This window comes from Ursus maritimus, unplaced genomic scaffold (assembly GCF_017311325.1).
Source record: "Ursus maritimus isolate PB19 unplaced genomic scaffold, ASM1731132v1 scaffold_23, whole genome shotgun sequence".
In the NCBI taxonomy this organism is placed as follows: Eukaryota; Metazoa; Chordata; class Mammalia; order Carnivora; family Ursidae; genus Ursus; species Ursus maritimus.
The window spans coordinates 40,839,790-40,865,096 of record NW_024424786.1 but is presented as its reverse complement, the minus strand read 5'-3'; the positions used below and the strand labels follow the sequence as shown (position 1 = coordinate 40,865,096).

The 25,307-nt window shown below is 51.6% G+C and overlaps 2 protein-coding genes across 4 annotated transcripts; one reads left to right on the top strand and one right to left on the bottom strand.

The window, feature by feature from the left end:
- Nucleotides 1-387: 387 nt before the first annotated feature.
- SF3B2 (splicing factor 3b subunit 2) lies at nucleotides 388-14,264 on the bottom strand. Of its 3 annotated transcripts, none has more exons than XM_008709030.2 (22): nucleotides 14,087-14,264; nucleotides 13,862-13,911; nucleotides 13,481-13,558; nucleotides 12,482-12,730; nucleotides 12,211-12,261; nucleotides 11,141-11,258; nucleotides 10,748-10,848; nucleotides 10,312-10,408; nucleotides 10,033-10,124; nucleotides 9,432-9,647; nucleotides 9,131-9,268; nucleotides 8,878-8,958; nucleotides 8,437-8,664; nucleotides 7,255-7,404; nucleotides 6,509-6,598; nucleotides 6,289-6,396; nucleotides 5,371-5,478; nucleotides 4,950-5,092; nucleotides 4,765-4,866; nucleotides 1,227-1,326; nucleotides 951-1,136; nucleotides 388-619 (listed from the first exon to the last, which is right to left on the bottom strand). In XM_008709030.2, the coding sequence occupies exons 1-22, from the start codon at nucleotides 14,217-14,219 to the stop codon at nucleotides 548-550; spliced, it is 2,691 nt and encodes an 896-aa protein (XP_008707252.1). In that variant the 5' UTR covers nucleotides 14,220-14,264; the 3' UTR covers nucleotides 388-547. The 3 variants fall into 3 exon arrangements, with proteins under 3 accessions (XP_008707252.1, XP_040495382.1, XP_008707253.1); XM_040639448.1 differs by having other exon boundaries at nucleotides 12,211-12,258; XM_008709031.2 differs by having other exon boundaries at nucleotides 13,862-13,908.
- A 6,573-nt stretch (nucleotides 14,265-20,837) lies between these two features.
- Nucleotides 20,838-24,576, top strand: GAL3ST3 (galactose-3-O-sulfotransferase 3). The gene is made up of 3 exons (XM_040638780.1): nucleotides 20,838-20,962; nucleotides 22,401-22,464; nucleotides 22,725-24,576. Exons 1-3 carry the CDS (start codon nucleotides 20,838-20,840, stop codon nucleotides 24,027-24,029), a joined length of 1,494 nt encoding a protein of 497 aa, XP_040494714.1. The 3' UTR covers nucleotides 24,030-24,576.
- The last annotated feature ends 731 nt before the right edge of the window (nucleotides 24,577-25,307 follow it).

Genomic DNA, 25,307 nt, shown 5'->3' with positions numbered 1-25,307 from the left:
TGTTCTCTCCCAGGTATGGACTTGGGACTCTCTGGGCCACAGGTCTATTAGGAAGGCCTGACCTGGCCTACTTCCCAAGCCCACTGCACTTCCTCAGCCCAGCCAGGGTGCTAAGCTGGCTATTTTTAGTCCCCAAGGACAAAGTGGTAAGGTCGAACCAGACCTAGAGGTACTTCCTGGAGAGCCCTCTCACAAAAGCAGGCAGTGGTAAGACACAATTTTGGCCTGGCTTTGAATTTATCACTAGTCTCAACTGCAACATGTGATCCAGGAGCGTGCCTCTGGTCACTGGGGCAGCCCTGAAGTTGCAGAAAAAGCCTGTTTTGGTCCTTTTACATGAGAGGATTAAGAGACGAAGGAGGATCAGAAGTGTTACATATGCATCTCTTTCCTTGGGAAACAGCTTTATTTACAAAACAGGTCTAAAATAAGAACATGAAATGACAAGTCCTTGGGAATTGTGGGAGAGCTGGCTCTTGGGGACCATGTGTAAAGCCCAAGCATCCAGACAAAGGGCCTAAAGGAGAGCCAGGTGTGTGAGGGGGACCTAAAATTTGAACTCCTTGTATTTCTTGCTGCCCCCGCGGCTGTCCTGGGGCTGAGCTTTCCGTTTCTTTTGCTAGAGGAGAGAAAGAGAAACAGGTTACAACAGGTGAAACAACCCACTGGCCCCCAAGACAAGAGTGGGCAGCCTGACAGCCACATAGGTCTGTGGAAAAAGTGCTAAAACTGGATTCTCAGGCTTGCATGAGTTCTCCCTGTGCCTTAGTTTCATCATCTTTAAAGAGGGCAGCCCACCAGAGGATTTCTAAGGTTTCCAGCACCAGGGAAGCTCAGGGCAGCAGACACGGAGTACACCCTAATTCCCAGAGGACACGCCACTGAAAAAGGGAGTCCCTGGTACCTAGTCCCTGGCTCACACCCAGCTGGGCTCCCCGGTGACCTCCTACCTTTTGTTTGGCAGCATGCTCGGCCACCATGTCACTAAAGTCTTCCTTCTCCACCTGTGCCTGCTGCTCCCGCACATGCTCCTCATACTTCTGGGTCATGGCCATGGGATCCAGCTCCAACTCTTCAGGTGCCAGGGCCACTTCCACACCTTGTAGCTCAGGAGCCGGGCCCTTCCGGCTCATCACCTAGAAAAGGGATCAGAGTCTTGTCATCTACAGAGAGGCTTAGAAGACTTCGTTTCTGCCCCCTTTCCCAGCCCCCAAAAGAGTGCTCACTGTGGACATGTCATAGATGTGGGTTGATCCCATCATGGCTCCCCCAACGGTGGCTGTTCTCTTCTCTGGTAACACAGTGAACAGCTGAGGTGTCTCGCTTCTGCAAAGGACAATGGAGTCAGGCCCAAAACGGAAGGTACGTAAGGGTCTCCAGAAGGGGAAGCAAAGAGAACTCAAGCAGCACCTCCACCCAGCTCCCAGAGAGATACCAAGACACCCAGAGGAAAAATGATGCCTAGGCTGCCTCTGCAGGTCGTAGAGACTCATAAGAGGAAAGGACTGGGTCAGTGGGGAAGGGGATGGAGCAGTGCTGATTCCAGGAAATACAGCCTGGAAGGAATACAGGGACTGAGTTAAAGGATCCTCTGAACCAAGTTTAGAGGATCAGAGACCAATATTCCCACATGTGAAGAAGGGTTAAGAGTCAGACTGAATGTTTCCAGAAGAACTCTTGTACAGAGAAGATGGCAGGAGAAAAAGAGACAACAGCTCCTGCCCAAAGTTGTACCTGGAGTTCTAACATAGAGAACTCAAACTTCCAGTACCTCCTATGGTGCAAGAACCACCTGAGCCAGTCTTGCCACGTATTTCAATCATTCCACTCAAAACACAAGAGCAAATCTACCAATATCAACCCAGACCTCTCCCTACCTCTCCCCCTGGAAGGGGTAACAATCTATTCTCACATAGCAGCCAGAGTTAACACCTTAAAACAGCTCAGATTTTGTCATTCCTTTGCTCAAAATCCTCTGAGGCTTCTGATTATTTAAATAAACCCAACTTCCCTACGTGATCTAAAGGTTCATAATCCAGGGGCGCCTGGGTGGCACAGCGGTTAACCGTCTGCCTTTGGCTCAGGGCGTGATCCCAGCATTGTGGGATCGAGCCCCACGTCAGGCTCCTCTGCTATGAGCCTGCTTCTTCCTCTCCCACTCCCCCTGCTTGTGTTCCCTCTCTCGCTGGCTGTCTCTATCTCTGTCGAATAAATAAATAAATAAAATCTTTAAAAAAAAATAAAGGTTCATAATCTGGTCCCTTACTTAATCCCTTTTCACTATACTCCAACCACAGGACCCTTCTTTTCTTCCTTGAATATGCAAAGCTTGAGACTTCTTCAGAAAGAGTAACAGGGACCAGATCTACCCTCCCATCTGAAACAACCAAAAAAAACAAAAAAACAAAGGGCAAAACACATGAAACGAAGATCTCCAAGTAACTGGACAGAGGGTAGCAAAGGAGAGTAACTCGTGAGACAGGAAACAAATAAGGTGTGTCCTTCAGTTGCTCTGCCTACTGCATTGAGAGAGTCTGCAGGCCATAGAACAAGGAGGGGGAGCCCATGTAGGGCCCAGAGGACTCGCGCAGACTGAGTTGAAGGGATGAAGCTGAACTCCAGAGAGACCAAGGCAGCTAGAGATCACAGGGCAGAGTCCTAGAGAAGAGACAGCAGCACAGAGACTTGAGAACTCGAGAGACCGATAGAGGGTCCTCCTCAGTACTCAGGTGAGTAAAGTACCAGAGCTGGGGAAAGAACCACCCAGAAGGGCTATGGCAACAGTGCCTGCTGCCCACATGGGACTGGGAACAGTGCCTAACTCACTAGCCTGATTAAAAATCCTCCTGATTAACAGGGCATTGGGTAGAGTATACAGAATGTCCTGTGCCTTGTAGTGGAGAGGATTGCACACTGCTTCAGTCCTGCTTCAGGAACCTGAAAAGCAAGACCTGAGAGAATCAAACTGTTTCCAAGTACCTTAACTGTGAGCCTAAACAAACCTGAACAAGCGTTATAAGAATGTAAAAGATCCCTGCACCCCAATAAAGTGAATTTTACAAAGTCTGGCTTTCAATCAAAAATTAACAAGCATGTGGGGCAGCTGGGTGGCACAGTCAGTTAAGTGTCCAACTCTTGGTTTTGGCTCAGGTCGTGATCTCAGGGTTATGAGATCAAGCCCCGCATTAAGATCTGTGCTCAGCGTGGAGTCTGCTTGGGATTCTCTCTCTCTCTCTCTCTCTCCCTCTACCCCTCCCGCTCATACTCTTTCTTTCTCTCTCAAATAAATGAATCTTTAAAAAAAAAAAAAAAGGAAATACAAAGAAAAAAGATATTTTCAAAATGAACAGAGGATAAGTGAGCCGGAAGGCAGCTTCAAGAGACCTAACACATATATGACTGGAGTTGCCAAAGGAGAAGAGAAAGCAAAGGGAACAGAAAATATATTTGGAAAGGGCACCAGGGTGGCTCAGTCGGTTCAGTGTCTGACTCTTGACTTCAGCTCAAGTCATGATCTCAGGGTTGTGAGATCAAGCCCCATGGAGCCCCCTTGGGATTCTCTCTCTCCCTCTCTCTCTGCCCTACCCCCACCCCAAAATAAGGTACTAATGGTAGAAAATTACTGTCAACCTAGAAGCATATTCCTGACCAAAATAAAAAATCTTTCAAAAGGACATTTAAATAAAACCAAAAAAAATTTTAAATAAATCTTTCAAAAGGACAAACGAAGAAGTTTTTAGACTGCCGACACTGAAAGAATTCATGACTGGCAGACCCACAACAAGAAATGCTGAAGGATGCCTTTCAGGTGGAAGGAAAATGCTACCAGACGGAAACCTGGACGTACACAAAGAAATGAAAGAACACGGAGAATGATAATTACATGAGTTAACGTAGGACTAATTATTCAAATCTCTCTAAAAGGTAACTTTCAAAAAAAAAAAAAAAAAGACAACTGACCATTTAAACAAAAATATCCACATAGTGTAAGATTTATAACACGTCAAAGTAAAAAACCATGACAACAGTGCAAAGGTTGGGAAGAGAGAAATGGAAGTATGCTGCTGTTAGATGTTCACTACTCCCCAGAAGTGGTAATATCACTTGAAGGTAGACTGTGATAAAGATGGATACTATAAACCCTACAGCAACCACTAAAGATAATAAAACAGAGCTTTACACTTAATAAGTCAATAAAGGAGATAAAATGGAGTCATCAAAAAAATGTTCAATTAATTTAAAACGTAAGCAAATGGGAAAATGGAACAAAAAAATGGAATGGGCAAAGAGCAGATCACCTCAGGAAAAAGGGATCAATTCATCAAGAAGACTTAATCCCACACATTTACATACCTAGTAAGAGAGTTTCCATTGCAAGACTATGAGAAACCCATGCCTGTCTTAGGTACTCACGGTTCCTTCTGCCCCAGATCATCCTGTGCTTAGATCTTTCCTCACATTGAGCTCTCGGCTCAAATACCTCAGTGAGACCTTCCCAAAGATCCTCCCACCACCCAAATCCCTCCACATCCCATTACCTAGTTGACTTTGCTTCACCATCCTATCCCTACCTGAAATCACCTTGTTCTCTGATGAACTGCTCGCCTTGTGTTTTTTACTGCCTAGAGCAGTGCCGGGCACAGAGCTGGGTGTTCCATAATTGGTTCATAAGGTGGGGACAGGGGGGTGACAAGTCAGCTGCCCAACCCAGAGGCCGAAGGGAAGAGGAAGACCTTCCCGCTCAGCCCTGCCTGTTTCTCTCACCCGTCCATCGCTTCTTCAATCTTCTTCTTCCTCAGCTCAATGAGTTCAGGGGTCTCCATTCCAGCTGGCACTGACGAGAACCCTCCAGGAGTGATGAGGCCACTTCGAAGAGAGAAACAAGCTCTGGAGTAAAGAGAAGGCCCCCAATGACAGACCACTTTAGAGACAGACTCTGCTCTCCCCACCTGTCTGCAGGGGTAATAAAGCCTGTCTCATCTGGTTTATCCTCATCACTTTCCTCCTCTTCCTCTTCTTCTGAAGACTCTTCATCAGATGGCTCCAGCTCCCCCCAAGGGGTCCTATCAATCTCTTCTTCCTCAGTCTTGGTCTGAAACAGATCATTCAGTCATTCAGCAAACATTTACTATGTACCTATAGCACATATCAAGTTGTTGCAAACTGAAGGGATATAAAAGTAAACAGACAATAATCTCTGCCTACAGAGAGTTCATATTCTAGCGCAGAACTTAAGTGAGTCACATCTTAGGAAAGCTCATGCCCTTTTCCAGATTCTGAACTTCCGAACACCCAGCTCCCTAATAATTAATCTATAAACCAACCACCTCTACACTTCATGACCTGAAGTAAGACAACCATGGCCTATACCTGAAATTCAGCAGCATTGGTTCCAAACACGTCCCCGTAGAGTGGTTTCCCAGTCTCATCAACTGGGGGTTTGCCCCAGCCACCAGCATGGTACCCGAAGGAACAGCTCTGCAAGAGACCAACTTCAAGTCAGTTCCACTACTAAGCTCCAGAGCAAAGACTGAAACCCTGGAGAAAAGTCACACCACAAAGCACAAAACTAGTGCTTGGCAACTCTGGAAATTATGATTTCAGAGAAGGATTAAATGTTACAAAGCATTACAAAGCAAAAGCAGTAAGCAACAAAAATCCAGAGATGATAGGATGGGGAGATGGGAGGCAGAGAGCCGACATAAACCTCAGCCTTCACGGCAGAGTCCATGCTGTCTGAAAGTAAATCACATACTTTAAAAAACAGGACTCTTAACTTCTTACTGTTTTTTTCCCAACTTTGGGAAGCTTTTAAAATCTATGTCTTTAAAGGGACAGAAATTTTTACCTAAAGTTTAACAATTACGTCTTTTTCACTTTAATGACTTTGCTATCTATTAAAATTTCTTTAAATCAATGCTTCATATTTAAAAATAAAAGTGTAATGCCCTTCTTGAGATAAAATTATTTCCATCTGTCCAGCCATGTATATATCAAAGAGGTATCTGAAAACACATTCACCAAATTTTAAATCTGGTTATTTCTGAATGGTGAATTATAGGTGATTTGTTCTCATCTTTGGACTTGTCAATTCTCATTGACTGTTTTATGGTGAGCATGTCAGGTTTTTTAACAACAAAAACTACTACTCTTTTCTTGGGGGAAAAAAAGAGAGAGAGACAGAGCGACATGGTGGGGTGGGATGAGAGAAGGACCTCCCCCCCCCCAAAAAAAATCATCTTCCAGTTAAAAAGCAGAGGCAGCTAAGAATGAAAGACCAGTGCTCACCTCGGGGATGGGCGAGTTCAGCCCAGGAATTTTCAGGTTGGGGTACGATGGGGGTGGTCCATATCGCTGCATGGCAATCAGCCACGGGGGAGGGACCTTGTGAGCATTCTGCAGGAAAAAGAGAACAGGATACCATCTGCCCAACCCTGTCCTTTGTCTCCCTTCTGCCCCCAATTCCCACCCTCTTCTTGGCTTCCCCAGTCAGGTAACTGGCACTCACTGGTCCTACTGGCATCCCCAAGGAAATCCTTAGCTCATCAGACAGATCTCCTGGCTTCTTCTCCTTCAGTCGTGTCTCAAACTCCTTCCCCTGAGAAAAAAGCAGAGCACATTGCACTATGAATGCCAGACACACACTGGGAATTCAACAGCAAGAGGATAGGGGAACAAAGATGAGAAGTCCCAATCCACATCAGATACAAAATCCCACTGAGAGCTGCCCTAGTGCCTGCTGCTTCCATCACTCTTTTCCCTGGCTAGAGNGAATAAAGGCCAGGAAGGAGGGGAGAAGCAAGACTCCCAGTGCCGACATTAACCCACTAAAACATGGCCAGATTTAGGACCTGCTTTCTCATCTGCAAAATGAGGGCACTCGACAGGATGATCTCCAAGATCCTTCCACCTCAAAAACTCCCTAATATTGTGGTGACTGCTATTTCAAGGATCAGGAAAAAAAATAAAAACTTTTCTCCCATCCTCAATACTGTTTTCCTAAAAGCATCTACAACTTGGCGCCTCTGCCCCTTATCCAGTCATCACTTTAAAGACATAGACTGAACCTCTCCTCCCAAAAAAAACCTACCTCATTTTAAGATTTCAAATCCCACTCCATCCAAGGGGAGTTAAGAAACAATTCTAAGGCTGAGGAGAGGAGCCACTGTACCAACGTGAAAAGCCTTTCCAACCAAGAGTTACACAGCCGTGACCAAAGGCCCAGTCTTTTCTCCCAAGCCCCTGCACCCGAACCTCATAGTACAGGTCCCCATGGATGGTCAGCTTTGGCTTGGTCTGCCACTTGAAGAAAGCATCATGCAGTTTCTGGTAGTCAATGTCAATCTTCCCCATCTTGGGCCGAACCTTCTCTCGCATTTTGGACTTCATGGTCTTCTGTTCTTCCTGTGGAGAATGCCAGAAAACAGGTCATAAAGGATATTCACCAAGTTCGGCTCTTTATAGATTTGGCTCCCTGCTCCCAAAGAAATAAAGGGAGGGACACCTGGGTGGCTCAGTCAGTTAAGCACCTGCCTTCAGCTCAGGTCATGATTCCCATGCTCTGGGATTGAGTCCCACATCAGGCTCCCTGCTCAGCAGGGAGTCTGCTTCCTCTTCTTCTGCCCGTGCCCCTCCACCTGTGCTCTCTCGCTTTCTCTCTCTCAAATAAATAAAATCTTTAAAAAAGAAAGTAAAGGGAAACCTCATGTATCTCATTCCAGAAGTCACCAAAATCCTTCCAGCTCGAACACCTCAAAATTACATAATCCATGTTGAACAAAATGGATGTATCATATAAAATTATCTTCTGCTGTGTACATTGACAAATATCTTCTCAAGCCCTCTGATCAACAGACTGACCTCATTAGCTGCCTCTGGACAGAACCGGGTGACTAGAGTCTGAGAGGCAGCTTTCATCATGTACTTTTGTACCTCCTGAATTTTTTTGCAGTACACACAAGTATTACCTACTCAAAGTATTTAACTTAACAATTTAAATCTAAGAAGTTATATAACCACCATGAATCTCTAGCCACAAAGTGCATCAAGCTCACACTGGGACAGGGAACTGCAGACACAGCCAAAAGCCACCTGCAGGAAAAGCAGTCGCCGTGTGCAGGTCAAAGAGCTGGCTAAAGTGCACGCAGAGGAGGAATGAGGAGACAAGGGGGGAAACGGAACCGCGTGGAATCAGAAATCTCAGCATGGCGCAGGAGAGCTAACTCTAACATTGAGGCCAGGTCTGCCTTTCACGAGCTGATGTCTTTTCCTTGCACCCTTCCCGCCCTGTCACACGCAGTGCTGACTTCTGAAGAACGGATCATTAGACAATTAACAAGAAGGCTGACTTCGGGAACCACATTTCCAATTTTGAAATAAGCTGCCATTAAAGGACGTCGATCTCCAGGGCAGATCTGAGCTCTGGCCATCCCTTACCTTCTCCTGCAGGGCCTCCCGCATCTCCTGGATGCCTGTGCGTTTGATGAAGTCCGGCAGCTCAAACGGGGGCTTCTCAATGCCTCGTTTGCCCTGCAGGTACTTGCGCTTAAAACACCAGTGGCGTGGTACAGGCACAGAATTTCGAGTGGCCTTGAGGTGAACCAAGAGCTTGGGGTCTTGTGCTGTAACATCGTGCATCTCCACGACGTCAGGCCGAGCCACGAGCTGGAAAACACAGGAACATGCCACTAGAAAGCCCTAATTCTCAGATCTAAAACTTTCTCTTTCCGTTCCTCAGAGGACACGTGCCTAAGTCACCCAGGCCTCCTTCAAAGCCCCCCTCCCGACCTCCAAAACAAAACCTCGTGCATTTTCAGGAGCTTCTCATGTGGTCTCCCAGCCACGCTCTAGGATGTGCTACATCAGCTCGGGTCTCACCTGCTTGAGTTCAGCCACAGTGAAGCGATTCATTCGGCGCAACTTTTTCTTGGACAACTTGGGGGCTTCTGGCTTCTTTTCCTACAACAAAAAGATCGTTTCTTTTGAACAGGACTAGTAGGTGTGAATCGCACTGCCCGGCTCATCCCAAAGGGTTTCTCCTTTGCAGAGGTTCACCATGGTCCCTCACTGCATGCATCTCAGCCACCCGTCCCGAGGCCCTACCTCCCCACCAGGCGCATGAGGGCCTCACCTGTTCATCATCACTGCTATCGTCATCGCTGTCCTTGTGCTCCTCCTCAAAGCCCTTCTTCTTGGGGGCCGCAGAGTTCTCCAGTTTGTCAAGTTTCTCTGGCTCCTTCTCCTTCTCCTTCTTCACGTCATCGGTGAGCTGAGGAGGCAGACAATATGGAAATCCCAGCCCTTTGCTCCCCCTCTCCCCCCCCCAGTTCCTGAACCTAGCACTGAAAAGATGCCCTCCTTACCCTGTCTTTCCCCATCCCCGCCCATTCCCTGCTCAGCCCTGCCCCTTCCCACTGAGGGGCTCCTTGTACCTTGAAAGCCTCAAAAATCCTCTTGAAGAAGATGAAGTTGGGCTCATAAATTTCAGGCTCTTCAGTCACATACTCAATTTCAACGTCAGCTGCCGGGGAGTCAGAGCCACGGGACCGGGTAGACTCTTTCTCTCGGTCCCCAGAGCTCTCAGATGACGCCCCACGAACCCGCTGGGGCTTTTTCTTCTTCTTTCGGTTCCGCCGCTTCCGATTTTTCTTGCAAAAGACGGAAAACCAACTGGGTCAGAAAATCCAAGCACCTTGCCTGCCCCCTAATCTCCTCATCCGATTTCCCCAAGTGACAGAGGAAAGAAGCCTTGAAGTCTGACTCCAAAGTTCTGCTCTTCACAATCTGTGTGCCTCTCGGCAAATTCCTGCACCTCTCAGAACCTAAATGTTTGCAGCTCTAAGACGCAGGCACACATAATGCTCTGAACTCCAAGGATTTATGACAATTAAATGCAAAATATCTGTAAGATGCTTAGGACAGGAACTGACACAAAACAACAGCTACTATTTATTGAACACCTCGAACTGGTGTTACTTTAGTGCCCAAATACCATCTCCTGACACTCCTTCCAGACTTGGCTCCATCCCATACCTCTTTTTTGGATACAGACACGGTGTCCTCCTCAGTCTCTGACGCTGACTGGCCCAGGGACGAGCGAGTATCTGTTTCCATTTCCTCTTCCTCTGTAAGGGAGAAAGGCGGGCATCAGTCTCCTTGCACTGGTACCCTGCCACTCGCCCACAGTAACTCCTCTTTACCAAGGGCCCGTTTCTCTCTCAAAGCCTCCTCAGGAAAGGGATGGAAGAATGCAGACTCAGCCTCGGCCTCTCCAGGTTCTGCCCTGCAGCCCTTGGGACACAATGGACTCACCCTGTTGAGAATTCATCTCTTCCTGGCGGCTCTCCTTCAGCTGCAGGATCTTTTCCAAAGCCTGGGGGATCTTGGGTCCCACAGAAGGGTCATCCATCTGAAAGAGACAACCCAGACAGAGGAGATGATCTCAGGATTTCTACCTCTTGTACTAGAAAGGCTGCCAGCCGGGTGATGTAAACAGCAGGTAGCAACAATATTAACTGGACCCAATCATCCCTCAGCATCCATCAGGGTGAACCTCAGAACCCTGCCCCAGAAATGTCTCCCAAACCCTACTTCCTGCCCTACCTATATACACTTTAACTAAATACCCGCCACCCCCCCACCCCTGGAAGTCCTCCTATCTTCTCTCAGAATCCTTCTCTAAAAATTCAGAAACAGTCCCCTCCTAAACCACACTCTCCTGTACCTAGAAAGAAATCACCAATCTCACCTCTCTATTCTCATCTCCAGGGGGTGGCGGGGGACCACGAGGCCGGGGAACCGGGGCCCCCATGGGCAAAACAGTGGGAGTGGGCCCCACTGGAGCAGCAACTGTGAGAAGAAAGAAATCCAATGTCAGAAGAGACAAAACCCACATTTTAAAAATTACCTTCCTTGTTAAAGGTCAGTGTGATGGTCACCCTTAGGGAGAGGGGTGGCTAGAAGAGAGCCGGGGAGAGCTTTTGAGGTATTAGTATTTTGGTTCTTGGTCCCGGTGCTGGTTGCAGAAGTTGTTCAGTTTGTGACAATTCACTGAACTGTATGCACTTTATAGGATATGTTCTTATGTTTAGAATTTTTCAAACACATTCCTTTCCCTTCCGTTCCATTTCCAGGGTCTTACCTCGAGGACCCAGAGGAGTGCGAACACCAATCTGGCCCATGTCTTGTGGGGGCCGAGGGACTGGGGTGCCCATCTTGGCAATCTCCTGCTGCCGTTCCTGCTCTAGGAGCACAGCTGCCTATAAGAGAGACGTGGGAGTGAAGATAGCTTAGAAATCCATTGGGCAGACAGCCTCTGGCAAATGCAGGCTTTTAGCCAATAGGCCCAAGGAGAACAATCAGGTTCCACTTGAGTTTGGATATCCTCACCACCCCCACCCTTCCAGGCTACTGATCCAAAGGGAGGAGGCTTCTCATCATAAAAGAAAACCCCTGGAAATAACACCAAAAAACCCCAGGAAACTCCTGATTTCTAACAGAGAATTTAACATTTAGCTACACACAGCCCTCTATTTTTTAACAAGAGTTTTCTTCCCCCAAGAGTTTAAGTTATTTCTAAGGAACACGATTTCTTTTCTTACACCTGCTCCTCAAGATCTAGCACAATCTAGGCAAAAACAGCCCTTCATAAATAATTTCATATCTATTCCTGTTAACGCTTATTTCCTAACACTCCCAGGAACGCACTGTGGAACAACTGATAGGACGCCCCTCTGAGAGTGAATGTCTTCTGTATCATTCTCTAACTACACCTACCACGTTTAGTATAAATCCAATACAACCGACTAAATAAATCCAGGATCCACTCGTAGGTACCTAAAACGATATCACGTAAGACTAACAGGAATCACCAACCTTTTTCTGTAATGGGCTAAATGATAACTATCTTCCACTTTATGGGCCGTTGCAAGGGCTGTAGTATGTTCTTGGTTTGCTAATTTTTTTTTCTTAACAGTCCCCTAAAGGTACAAAAACCATTCTTAACTTGCAGGCCATACAAAATCAGGTCACAGTCTGTAGTTTACCAATCCCTGGGCTCCAGAAAAGATGGGATTATTTAGAAGATACTGGAACTTAAGGATAAGGTAACCCCCATGGAAAACTTGCATGGTGCATCTCATTTGGGACACTAAGCACTAGAAGTGACAGCCAATGGACTGGACCATCAAGCCAAAGGCTGGGAGGCATTACCCGCTTCTGCTGCTCCAAGAGCTCATGTTCCTTCAGTGAATGATCTCCCTGCTTAAAAAAGAAAACAAGCTCACATCAGCACATCACTATCCCTCAGGCCAGGCTGCCACAACTCTGCTTCCTGGGGTCCTCTTCCAGCCGAGGGCCCATGTTCCAGTCTTGGGTCCAGACCTTCCCAGAAGGATCAGCCCCAGGATCTAGCTTTCTCGGAGGCTCCACTTCCCCCTTAGGACCCTGATGAGACCCACACGGAAGCTGCCACCTGCCCTACCTGCTTGGCACGCTCCTCTTGCTGCATCAGCAATGCTGCCTGCTGCTGCGCCAGCTTCAGCCGCTCCTCCTCTGACAGAGCCACAGGCTCACCCACCCGGAGAGGAGGTGGTGGCCCTAAGTTTGGTGGGCGGGGTCCAACTGCCATAGGAAAGCCAAGGCCAAGGCCTGGTGGAGGTGGTGGGGGTGGTGGAGGAGGTTGCAGAGGGGGGAGTCCCATGGGTGGTGGTGGCATGGGAATCCCAGAAAGCTGTGGAAAAAAATGTGAACATAACTAGGAAATGTTTACCTACTGCAAACGTTTGCTAGGGATCAACTATGAGCCAGGTGCTAGGATTCAAAGTCAAATGACAAATAATTCCTGCATACAAGAAAAGAATACTCGGTAGCAATACCGATAGAACAGAATGCTAACTTTGGGACACCAATCAAGGAAAGCTATCGATTCTCTCCCCAGAAAAACATGAGCACAGATTTTGCATACAATTTCAGGAAATTTGAGGACACCTCTAAAGGCCACCTCGGAACTCTTCATCCCACACAGAAAAGTCAATAGTTCCCAGGCCAGAGCCATTGTCCTAGAGAAAAATTCAAATCCTGGCTCTGAAAGGACATGGAAGTTGAGAAGACTTAAATAAACTGGAGCCAGTATGTCCCAAAAATGATTCACTAAATCTAAAAGCTATGAAATCAAATCAGGGAATGAGCCTTAATGTCACTGAACAAAATCGGAACTGTGCCCTGGGAAGGCAAAAAAAGAGTTCTTTCCAGCTGAAAGAGAATCAAATCAGGTTCCAGATCATTTAAGCTGAACCTTAAATGACAGGTAGAATTTGGAGAAGCAGACACTGGGTAAGGAGATAAGGATCAGGACCAAGGGAGAACTGAAGAGCTCCCATTTCTCCCTGCCCAATCTGTTAAGTTGCATCCTCAATACACTGTATGTGAGAGAGGCTACCCTGAAGAGAAGTCATCTTACAAAGTGGAACAACCTCCTTACCTGTGCCGACATGGGAGGGGGGGCAGCTTTGTCCCCATCCTCACCTCTCAGAACTGGCCGATTCAGAACGATGCCAGTCTGCAAAAGAGAAAGGACCCCACATCAGTCTAAGAGGAGCTGTTCCACAAAACGACATTCCCTCCCATTCATTCAACAAAATGTACCCAGGGCCTGTCTGCCAAAGCTTGAGGTAGGCACTGGAGAGGACCGACATATATAGAAACAATTACAACTGGTCAGGTAATGGCAAGAACAAGCAGAAAGAGCAAACCCCTGCTTGCTCTGCAGAGCTACGTAAAGAGCTAAAACCAAGTGGCGAGGGATCATGAAGGCCTTCTCCCGAAACTCGGCCTACCCTGACGTCCCGCCACCAGCACTTACCTGGCGGGTGTAGGTCTGCAGCCGTTCCACCAGCTCCTCGCGACTCCCTGCTGGGCAAAGCACAGGATCAATAGGGTAGGTCAGGGCGAGCAGGCCAGAGGGACCAAGTCAAGCCCCAGCGGTCCGCCTCCGCCCCTCCCCCTGCCCCGGGGTCTCCGGGGTAACCAGGCTCCGCTTCTCCCTAGGCCTACGCTGCCCCGGCTCTTGACCTCCCGAGTTCCTCACCCTGGATCGGAGCTCCGATCTCTGCCAATTTGGCCTGAAGCTCCTGGGCAGCCCAAGCGCCATAGTGCCCAGGAGGTGGCGGCGGCGGCAGCTGCAACTCTCCTTTGGGAGGCTCGGGATGCTCGGCCGCCATCTTATCCGCAAGAAGGCGCGCGACCAACCCGGAAGTTCGAGGCAGACCTGAGGCCCACTTCCCGGAACTTCCGGCAGCGCCATACGCCACGTCCGCTGGAGGATTGGCAGGCCTTTCGCCTTGAGGCCCAGCCCCTACGGTTCTCCAAGGGTCCTCGGGAGACCTGGCCGCAAAGCCTTCTGGGAGTTGTAGTACGCGGGTCCTGTTCTCTGCGGGTCTTACTGCGGGAGGACAGTGCCCGGCTGAAGCACCGGGAACCCGGGGGACTGGAGCGGGGGTGGGGTTGCAGGGAAAGATGGTCCCGCCCAAAAGGCGTGCTATCTGCTTGTGACCCGCCGGAGCGCAGATCTCCGGCCTTGCGACCCGACTTCCAGTTCAGGATTGAGAGGCCCGGACCAAGCGGGAGGTTGCCGCCGATGCCTGTGATAAAACAGTATCTGATTGTCTGCCCGCCCACCCCCGGCCCACGCATGGATGAATGGGCTGAAAGAGGATCGGAGCCGGAGAGGAGCGGGCTGAGCTCCAGCTGCCGACCTGGGGGAAGGGCCACACTAAAGCCCCTTTTTCCACCTATCAGGCCGGATCAAATGTCTCCGCTAGGCTTTCTCCCGCTTTCCTTTCCTTCCTTGAAGCTCTCATAACACGTACAAACACCTACCATTTGTTTTAAAGTCTTTTTTGCTCCTTCGCCCCACCTCCTCCCCAAGAACGTGAGCAGGGACCTGGTCTTTTTATTATCTGATAGCACCTGGCCTTCAAGAGGCGCTCAGTAATGATTAATGGAGAACAAACAAACAAACGACGCGGTCTTTCGGGCGACAGGGCGACAGGATTTGCGTCTTTTTTAGTCCGGAAAATGAGTTCAGAACTTTTTCTCCCCTGGTCCCCACCAGCCTACGGCGGAGTCGACGCTGCCTCCCTTGGCCTCCTCCCCAGGACCACCATCAGCAGCCGCCTGTGCGCCTGAGGGAAGGATGAGCAGATGCCCCCTGCTTGTCCAGCTTCCACCTCTCCCAATCCTGACCTGGCAATTCCGTTTCTCTCCCCACTTCCGCTAGCTCTGAGATCTCCTTCCCATTCTAGCCTGCCCTCTCACTGACAGGCTTACTGCCTGTGTCAGTGTGTGTGTGTGTGTGTGTGTGTGTGTGTGTGTGTGTGTTGGGTGAGAGAGCTGGGAAACTCAAGTCTCATTTTCCCCACACACCCACACCCTTCCTATCTTCTTTCCAGCATGCTCCATTTCACTGACTGCCCCCCAAAGAGAAGTAGCTGAGAGCAGGGAAAAGATAATGGGGTCAGGTCCAGGATATGTGGGTTTAGGAGAAACAGAAAAGGACTGTTCCAGGGAAGTTGCTCACATCCTAGTCCTAGCTAGGAAATTCTCTTTCCTCCTGCCCAAGCCTTGGTCCTTCCTCTTTCCATCACCACCACCATCCCAGTCTCTGGACACTCCCAAAGGAGAAGCCAAACCCAGAAAGGACAGAAGAAATAACAGTGGCGCCCTCCCCTCCAGCTTGTCAGCACACTCAGGAAGAACCATTCCTGACCCAAAGGAAGCATCTTTCTGCTCCCTGTAACTGGAGAACTGCTGGCAGGTTATTTGAGGCTGGAGGGCCCTAGACTTGTGTATGTGCTGGGGAAGGTGATAGGGGTCACTGAGGCAAGGTAAACTAAAGTCTGATGGGTGAGGAGGTAATGTAGCTAGAGCCAGAAAGGGACAAGTAGGGCCTCATCACAACAGCCCTGGGACCCAGGCAGGGCAGGACCTCCCTTTGTGCAAAGGGGAAACAGGGGCAGAGAGAAGTTGACATTACCAAGAGGCCAAACTGGGACCGCAAGCAGTTCTGACTCCAAGAGTCCCCATTCCCTTCTACCTCTTAACAAGGACCTTCGCACAAAAGCTACCTGTGTGGGGCTAGAATGGAATCCAATCCCTTCTAGTCCCAGTTTGGGCGGCTGTCCCAGCTCCAGGATCCTTGCCATACTAGGCTAAGAGGGGAGGAGAAAGCAGGGGTCCGTGAGAACCAATGAACTACATGTGGGACTGTTGGTGTCTGGCATGATTTTGGGAGGTGCTGCTATCCAGCTCCCAGGGCTACGGTAGGAGCTAAGGCCTAAGAAGGCAGAAAATTCAGGATAACGCCCCCCCCCCCACACACACCCATTAGAGTTTACACAGAGCCCTCACATGTATCACCTTTGCAGTCTCAAGCAGCTCCAAGAACAGCTCTTTATTGGAGAGCTGAAAGTATCCAGGCCCAGGGACTTGGGTCTTGACTCTGGGACTTAAGTCCAACAAGGGTCGAACCTGGGTTATCTGATTCCCAATACAAAGTGCTAAAGCTCTGGTCAGGAGTGAGTGGGTCTGGAGACCTGCTGGAGAGTAGGAGTGGGTCAGCAGCAGGGGACTGCCTCAGGGGCTGGAAGGAAAGGGTCCTCAGGAGTGCGAGGGTGGATGGGACCAGACCCCAGGCTGGAGCCGTGCTGCTCTGCAGGAGCTGGACAGAGGAGAAGGAGAGGAGGGAGGGAGCATGTGGGTGCTTGTAGAGGTACCTGTGTTTCTAACTCCCCCGGGACCCACCAGCCCAAGGTCAGCCTGTGGAGCTCAGAATGCTTAGCAATGCCAGAGTACCCAGATACTTTCTGGGCCTCAGTTTCCCCTACTGTAGAGTGAGGGCAAGGAGCTGACCACATTGGTCTCCAGTCTCTGCAAGGTTGCCAGGCGATGCCCGCATCCGAAGACCGCTCCTGGGCAGCCGGCGAGTCAGAGCTGCCCCCTCCCCTTCCCGCTCCCCTTCCCCTCCCCCTCCCCGGCTCGGCTGCCGGGCCCCCGCCCCGGCCCCGCCTCTGGTGTGCGATGGGGGGCGGGCGGCAGGCAGAGCGGAGAGGAGCGGAGCCGCCACCTGATCCCATCCAGGCGCTGAGAGGCGAGTGAACCGGCGCTCGGCGCTCAGGGCCCCCGGCGCCCTCCGATCCGCATTGGATTTCGGGACAAGGGTTGGGAGATAGCGGCGACCACCCCCCACCCGGGTCTGAGGCAGAGCCCACGGCGTGAGTACTGCAGTGGCCGGCCTGAGGCTGGGGGACGGAGGTGGACCAAACCCGGACAGAGATCGGAGATCGAGGGTGGGCGGGAGAGTGTCGTGGGGGCCTAGTGCCTGGAGAGCATGGGGAGTGGGGAGGCGCTCTGCCCCCTGGAGAGCGAGGGAGGCCCGGGGTGAGAGGGGGAATCTGGCCTATCCCCTATGGTGACCAGATTCTGGTGTCGGGATCTCTGGGGTAGGTGGGGATGAAATTGAGGGAATGGGGGCTGGAGGGGCGGTAGTGATGGGGGGAGGAGAATGAAGGGAATTTGGAGACAGGGATGACGTGGGGGTGGATGGCAGGGAGAGGGGGCTGGGGGAACCTGGCAGCAGGCTGGGAGGAAAAAGGAAGGAAAAGAGGGAGGTGGAAAGATAGATGATCTCCTGGGCCACTTATTTGCAACCCCCTGAACCCTTGGCCCCTTCCTCTCTAGTGCCCTGAGCAGTTTCCCTCCCTGGTCACTGGGCTGGGCCATCCTCAAGTAATGATGGAGTCTCCAGGTCATCCAATGGTCAGGTCTGGTGGTCCAGGCCAGGACACCCTCCTCCTCTGAAATCACCCATATTGGCCCTCGGGCTGGGATGGAGAGAAAAAGGGCTCATTTGGGAGTGGGTGGGTGTCCAGGCCAGTTTTCAAAGCTCTGGCTAGCTAGACCATTTTTTTCCTTTGGTTCCCCTGAGAAAGGAAAGCAATTTGCAAAACCAGGCAGCAGCCTGAGGTAAATTGTTCTGACTAAAATTAGCACTGATATTCTGATGAGGCTGGGCATCCTGACCTGTCTGGGACGGCTGAGGGAAACTCTCTCCATAGAGAAGACACAGGGGAAGCAGGGGAGTAGTTTGAAGGAGGCGATGGGCTAGAGCCGGGGCCCCAGGACACCACCACCCACCCCATGGCTGCCTAGAGATTACAGAGGTTAAGTCCAGCCCCAGCCCCCTTCCCCAGATGCCAGTGCTCTGACTCCAGCTCCAGAGGAGGCCTCACGGAGAGAACCTGCCAAGGGAAGGGAGGCCTCCTCCAGTGTCAAGCAGCACCCTCTGTCAGGACCTGGAATGTTTAGCCTGGCCGAGTGCCCACCCAGAGGGGACAAGGTTACTGCTTTCAAATACCTGAAGGTCTGTCATGGAGAAAAATGACCCGTGTGGTCTAGGAGGGCAGCACTAGCAATCGTGTGGAGTGGAAGGGGCCAAGCGGAGGAGGGCACTAATGGCAATAGGCTCATCCTAGCTGTCCCAGAAACAACTTTGGAACAGCTGAGGCTGCTCAGAAATGGACCAGGCTGTATCTGAAGGTGGTGAGCATCCCATCACTGATGGTGGCCAAGCCGAAACTGGTGCCCACCTTGGAGGGCTGGTGTCCAAGGAGTTCTTGTGTTCCAAGGGGACCTCAGACTGGAGTCTGGCTGGCTGGGTCCCCAGCGCTGAGCCATGGATGGGAGTGGGATGGAGAGGACCACCAAGCACTCTGTCGTCCTTTTCTGTGTGGCCTGGTTGAAGCATTCCCCAGGGAAAGTCCCAGTGTAGTTCCCTCCAGGCTTGACCTCCTTGGGTGACCCAGAGTCCACTAAAAATAGGGTAGTTTTAGCGAGGTTAGCACAGATGAGAATAGGTTGAACCCCCCACTCTGCCCCCTTGAGAAATTCCCGTCTTGTCACCAAACCCACAAGGCAGGATGAGTGGCTGAGGCTCTGACTTCCTCTCGTAGGCTTCCTCGCTCAGGCAAAGCCAGCCCTTCTCTGCCCCTAGCAATCACTGAAAACACAGCAGGGCCATAGGCTTTCTCTGCTTTGCCCTTGGTTGGCCTTCTGTGGCTAGACCCTTCATCTCCCTCGGCTCCAGGAAGATTAAGTCTGTCTGCAGGCTGGTGGAGGAAACCAGGTGATGGGGCCTGGAGAGAAAGGAAAGGCATAACCAGGACATCTTTCTACCCAAACAGGTTTAAATGTAATCCAGGATTAATGAGGGGCCAGGAGGTAGTGGTAAAGAAGAGGGACTGGAAACCAAGCTCCAAGCCCCAGGGGAAAGTGATGGTCAGAAGTTTTTACATTACCTCATCCCTCCTGGGACCCAGGTGTCCTAGTTCCATATACGTACAAATGCCCATAGGGCTCCAGGCTCCCTCTCCCCTTTCAAGAGGGGTGTACGTGAAGCTGAAGCTGAAGCTGAACCCAGACCTGGAGACCAAGGCCCCTGAGACAGAGACCCTACCCTAGTGGGGAGACAGCACTGCTGCGGAGGCTGACTTTCCGTTAGCACTGCCGAAGGCCAGGCTGCCCTTGAGCCAAGGCATTCGTGTGGGGACAGGGGACTGGCTGGAAACCAGGCCCTTCTTCTGCCTCTCACTCCTGCCCCTCACCTGGGATAGAGGCCTACCTTCTCCTGGAGAATCTCCGTAGGACAACAAGCAGGAGCACCTCTGTATTCCTCACACCCCCACCCCTCTCCCAGGCTGCCATGTCACGGCCTTGGCCAGGCACCTCTCACTGCAGAGTCAGCGGATGGGGCGGCCAGGGTTTCAGGTGTCTGGGGATGAAATCCAGATAGGGTTCTGGGATTTCAAGTCCTTCCTTTCTTTCCCTCATGGATTTATTGGTCTTGGGCCCTCAGGGCAGGTGCCCAGCTAGGAAGGCTCAGGGCACAGAAGCATGCAGAACTACCAGAATCCAGAGCAGGGATGGGGAAATCAGTTTTCTGTGGAAGCAGCACACATAACATCTAGGGGGACAGGCTTTGAAACCAGAAAGAGCAGGTCTGAATCCTGATTCTGCCAACAGCTGTGTGACCACGAGACAAGTAGCACCATTACTTAGAGCCTCAGTTTCCTTGTCTGCAAAATGGGGAAGAATACCTATATTAGGGTGTTGTGGGGATTAAACGGAAGTAAGTATGTAATAGTACAGTAAACCTTGTAAGCCTGCAGTATTGATCCCTTGCCCATGTCAAGAGACTCGAGAAGCTATAGGTCTGGTCAGTGCTTCTGAGGAGCTTGACTCTGGGGAGTCAAGACCAACTCTTGGCTGAAGCAGTCAGGCAAGGTGTCCTGGAGGAGGGAAACCCTGAATTGAGATTTCTGTGCTTTAGGCCAAGCCCTGTGCTAAGGTAAGTCTACTAGGGAGACAGATACAAATGACCACAAGACAAAGACAAATTAGGGCCAGGCAGAGAAGCCAAGACAGGGCTCAAGGGAGGAGTGGCTACAGCTTGAAGGGCTGGCCACACCCCAGAGCCTGTAATTCCACCCAAGACTAAGTTATCTGGAGCAGCGTGGAGATAGGGTCTTGGTAATGGGAGGTAGGAATCCGATCTTCTCTGGCTTCTCTTCTCACCCCACCCTTTGGAGCTCTCCTTTGCAGCAGTCCTGCTGGGGCCCACAGCCCATCTCCTCTGGCTGCTGCAAACCTGTTTGCCTTCTTCTTCTGCCAGGCCTCTCAGGAATACTGGCCCTGCTACCAGAGCCCCAGGAGCCCCCATGAGTGCCGGCGAAGGGAGTCCTGGATAGCGAGGCCCTGGCTGGTTCAGGGGTGGGTACCCCATCATGCCACCCATCCTCCAGCACGTGCAGCAGGCCACCAAGATGATGAGCCGAAGGAAAATCCTGCTGCTGGTGCTAGGGTGCAGCACCGTAAGCCTCCTCATCCACCAGGGAGCACAGCTCAGCTGGTAAGGGGGCAAGGCCTCGGTGTGGGGGCGGGACGCAGGCGAGTTGCATTCTTGCCCGGTTGGCAACAGAACTGGGAGTTCTCCTTCCCATTCCTTCTATCTGCCAGAAAATTCCGTCTTCCGCTGGGGTTTGCTCCTTCCCTCTATTCTAAGAGCGCTTTCTATACATTTTCTTTAGATCCGCACAACCTCCCTGGGCAGGGACCGGTCTTCATTGAAAGGTTGCTTGAAGGCATAGAGTTAGTCAGTGACTAAACTGGGATTCTAATCCATTCCAAGTCCTTCCCACGGCATCACATTCTGAGTGCCTCCCCCAAAGGACTGCAAACAACTTCTCATTGTTTCTGCTGTGCTGGGCAAATCCCCTAACTTCTCTGAGCCTGTTTCCTCATTATAGAATGGGACTGATGGTATGTGTGACCCAGTCAATCATCCTGGTAAGGATACCATGCGACAACTAATGGAAGCCCTTGCCCTACTCCTGGCTATTGAACCCAACAAATCCCTGCACCCCTCAGGGCCTCAACTTTCCCATTTCCTACATAGTCTGCCCACGAGAATGGTGTGAATGGGCTCAGTTCTCCTTGTTGGAGGATTTGCTGGTCTCCCCCCCCCCCAGACTTGGCAGGTACCCCAAGCTGTTACCTACCCAGGGGCATCTGGGTAGATATTACCCTGAGCCCAAACCAGCCACAGATAGGAAATCTCAGTGGTATTCTCAAAGGTGCTTAGAATAGTTCTTATTACATGAGCTTAGCGTAGAAAAGAAATGAGAATAACTCAAAGTCTGAAGGGAACTTATAGGTCATCTGTAACCCCCAAAGCCTTTGTTTTAGGAACAAGGAAACAGAAATGAAAGCTTCATGAAAGCTATGAGTATTCTCTGTTTTTAATACTAGCAAAATTCTTGAGCCTAGAACAATGCTTAGCCCATAGTAGATGCTCAAAAAAATTCCTTGACGGGATGAACGAGACTCCAGGGAACTTAACAGAATCGTATAACAAATAGATTGCCTCAAAGCCCATGCCACTCGTCCACAAGACAAGGAGCCAGAGAAAGAGTAAAAATGAGAAAGAAGACAGAGAACAAGAAATATGATGACTTTATCTGAATTGCCAGAAAACATAAATGATTCTTCTTTTGGTCCTGTTTCTACATGTGTAGAGTAGACTTTCTCAAGGATCTCCAAGGGCCTCTGTCCTTATATTAGTTACCTATTTCTGTGTGGTCAAATTACCTCAAAGCTTAGCACATGAACACATCAAACATTTATTATCTTGCTTCTGTGGGTCAGGCATCCATGTGTGGCTTAGCTGGGTACCTCTGGCTCAAGATCACACGGAGTTGCAATCAGGACGGCTGCTGAGGATGCAGTCTCATCTGAAGGTCTGACTGGAAGTGCTCCTCTTCCAAGCTCCCTCGTGTGGTTGTTGGCAGCATTCAGTTCTTCAAGCAGGCTGACAGACTGAGGGCCCAGTACCTCGTGGACTGTTGCCACCTGGTACCTCCCCATAGGGCTGCTCACAGTATGACAGCTTGCTTTTCCCTGCCTGAGTTATCCTACAGAGAGAAAGAGGGAGAAACACCAAGACAGAAGTCATAGTCTTTTTATAATGTAATCTCAAGAGGGACATCCCATCGTTTCTCCCTATTCTATTCCCTAGCGGCATCAGTAAGTCCTGCTCATACTCATGGGGAGGGAAATACACAAGAGAGTGGATACCCAGAGGCCAGCAGGGATCACTGGGGGTCATCTTATAGGCTGCCTGCCATACCCCTCTACTGGTCCATGGGTGTGGCCCATCTTACCGTCCTTGGGGAGGGGCAGGGGTCGAGTTGCACTCCTCTCACACTTCCTTCCCCCTGCGCACTACCCCCCACCCCGGACTTGGCAGGTACCCCAAGCTGTTTCCTCTGAGCTGCCCGCCTCTGCGGGACTCACCGCCCCGCCCCAAGCACATGACTGTGGCCTTCCTGAAGACGCACAAGACTGCAGGCACCACCGTCCAGAACATCCTGTTCCGCTTCGCTGAGCGCCACAACCTGACGGTGGCCCTGCCGCACCCGAGCTGCGAGCACCAGTTCTGCTACCCACGCAACTTCTCGGCACACTTCGTGCACCCAGCCACGCGGCCACCGCACGTGCTAGCCAGCCACCTGCGCTTCGACCGAGCGGAGCTCGAGCGCCTCATGCCACCTGGCACCGTCTATGTCACCATTCTGCGCGAGCCGGCCTCCATGTTCGAGTCGCTCTTCAGCTACTACAACCAGTACTGCCCGGCCTTCCGGCGCGTGCCCAACGCGTCGCTCGAGGCCTTCCTGCGCGCGCCCGAGGCCTACTACCGCGCGGGGGAGCACTTCGCCATGTTCGCGCACAACACGCTGGCCTACGACCTGGGAGGCGACAACGAGCGCAGCCCGCGCGACGACGCCGCCTACCTGGCGGGCCTCATCCGCCAGGTGGAGGAGGTCTTCTCGCTCGTCATGATCGCCGAGTACTTCGACGAGTCGCTGGTGCTGCTGCGGCGCCTGCTGGCCTGGGACCTGGACGACGTGCTCTACGCCAAGCTCAACGCGCGCGCCGCCAGCTCGCGCCTCGCCGCCATCCCCGCGGCGCTCGCGCGGGCTGCGCGCGCCTGGAACGCGCTCGACGCGGGCCTCTACGACCACTTCAACGCCACGTTCTGGCGCCGCGTGGCGAGCGCCGGCCGTGCCTGCGTGGAGCGCGAGGCGCGTGAGCTGCGCGAAGCGCGGGAGCGCCTGCTGCGGCGCTGCTTCGGCGAGGAGCCGGTGCTGCGGCCGGCTGCGCAGATCCGCACCAAGCAGCTGCAGCCGTGGCAGCCCAGCCGCAAGGTGGACATCATGGGCTACGACCTGCCCAGCGGCGGCGCCGGTCCAGCCACCGAGGCCTGCCTCAAGCTGGCCATGCCCGAGGTGCAGTACTCCAGCTATCTGCTGCGCAAGCAAAAGCGCCGGGGCGGCGTGCGGGCCCGGCCCGAACCGGTCCTGGACAATCCTCCGCCCCGGCCCATCCGGGCGCTGCCCCGCGGCCCCCAGGGCCACTGAGCTCTGAAGTGTCAGGGTCCTACCCTGCCCACCGGGAGTCTTGCCTGGGACTGCCGCCAGCTCCTGCCTCGTCAGGGCCCCTTCTGCTCAGTACCTGGGGCCGCACCTCCCAATCTGAGCCTGCCTCCCTAGGGTGAGTTGAACCCCGCCTTCGTGGAGGGTGCTGATAGGCCCGATCGAGCCCCGGGCCACCCTTTTCTCCTTCCTGACTGGTCGGTGACTTTAACCAGAGGTCTGCGGCCTGTCCGGAACGCCCACCCTGCCTTTTTCTGTGGGTTGAGCCCCCCACCTGTCTTTTCCAAGTGGGTGAGCCCAGGCCTCACGCAGAGGAAGGCTGAGCCCTGGGAAAGGCTGCTTTGCCTGCCAGCTTCCCCGGGCTCTTGCTCTTCCTCCCAGGGGTCAGAGACCCCCACACCATCTGTCTTCCAGGTTCCACCCTCCCCACAGATCTAAGCTGCTCCCAGACTCCCAGAACCAAGAGTTCTTGGGTTGGGCTTTTTGTTTGGTTGGTTTTTCTTTTTTTTTAATAAAATATCTTTAAAAGGCACAGCTTGTATGTCAGTCACTGAAAGCCAGATTTCCCATGTTTGCGGATGAGGCGGACGCCAAGGAATAGCACCTGTGACTATCACGGTGAGGAAGGGGGCCCAGGCTCAATTAAGCTCCTCCCCTACCCTTCCCGGAGGCTCACAACCCTCACCAACCTCCTCCTTGACTGACTGGGCTCACATGGCAGACTGACCGACCACCTCAGCTCCACTATTTTCCTTGGAGAAAATCTAAATCATTCCTTTTCGTTCAATTCAGCCCCACTTACTGAGTATCATCTCTAACTTGGGGACATAGGTGAGCAAGGCAGATAAGGCTCATGGGGCTCGTGGGGAGCACAGGGAGACATTGGAACTGGAGCAGAACCTTTAAACTGAAGGAAGGACCAGAGCTGGGTAGAGGGAAACAACCAACTCAGACTGAGCAGAGGCTGGATGGGGGATCATGTTGGGTAAGGAGGTGCTCAATTCCCCCTCCCCCTTCTGAGTCACCAACTTCACCACTGGCCCTCCCCACAAGGGAAGACACCCCGACTCAGATGAGGACCATCCCCTGACCCCAGCGCTCTTGAGCACAGCAGGACATCCAGCACTTGCAAATGAAACTCCCTTAAGACTAGCAGAGAATCAGGACTGTTTCTGTCACTTTCTTCAGAGCTATGTTGACGTATCTGGACAAGTAATAAAAATAATAGTTAACATGATCTGCTGTGTGCCAACCACTGTTTAA

Bases quoted from the DNA above. Each gene is read 5' to 3' on its own strand.
- SF3B2 (XM_008709030.2), bottom strand. From the start codon at position 14,219: ATGGCGGCCGAGCATCCCGAGCCTCCCAAAGGAGAGTTGCAGCTGCCG. The intron at 6,397-6,508 runs GTGAGTGCCAGT...TTTTTCCTGCAG, and splicing joins TGGGGATGCCAGTAGGACCA to AATGCTCACAAGGTCCCTCC. The intron at 1,327-4,764 runs GTGAGAGAAACA...TGTCCTTTGCAG, and splicing joins ATTGAAGAAGCGATGGACGG to AAGCGAGACACCTCAGCTGT.
- GAL3ST3 (XM_040638780.1), top strand. From the start codon at position 20,838: ATGCCACCCATCCTCCAGCACGTGCAGCAGGCCACCAAGATGATGAGC. The intron at 20,963-22,400 runs GTAAGGGGGCAA...GGTTGTTGGCAG, and splicing joins CAGGGAGCACAGCTCAGCTG to CATTCAGTTCTTCAAGCAGG. The intron at 22,465-22,724 runs GTACCTCCCCAT...GTCATCTTATAG, and splicing joins TCGTGGACTGTTGCCACCTG to GCTGCCTGCCATACCCCTCT.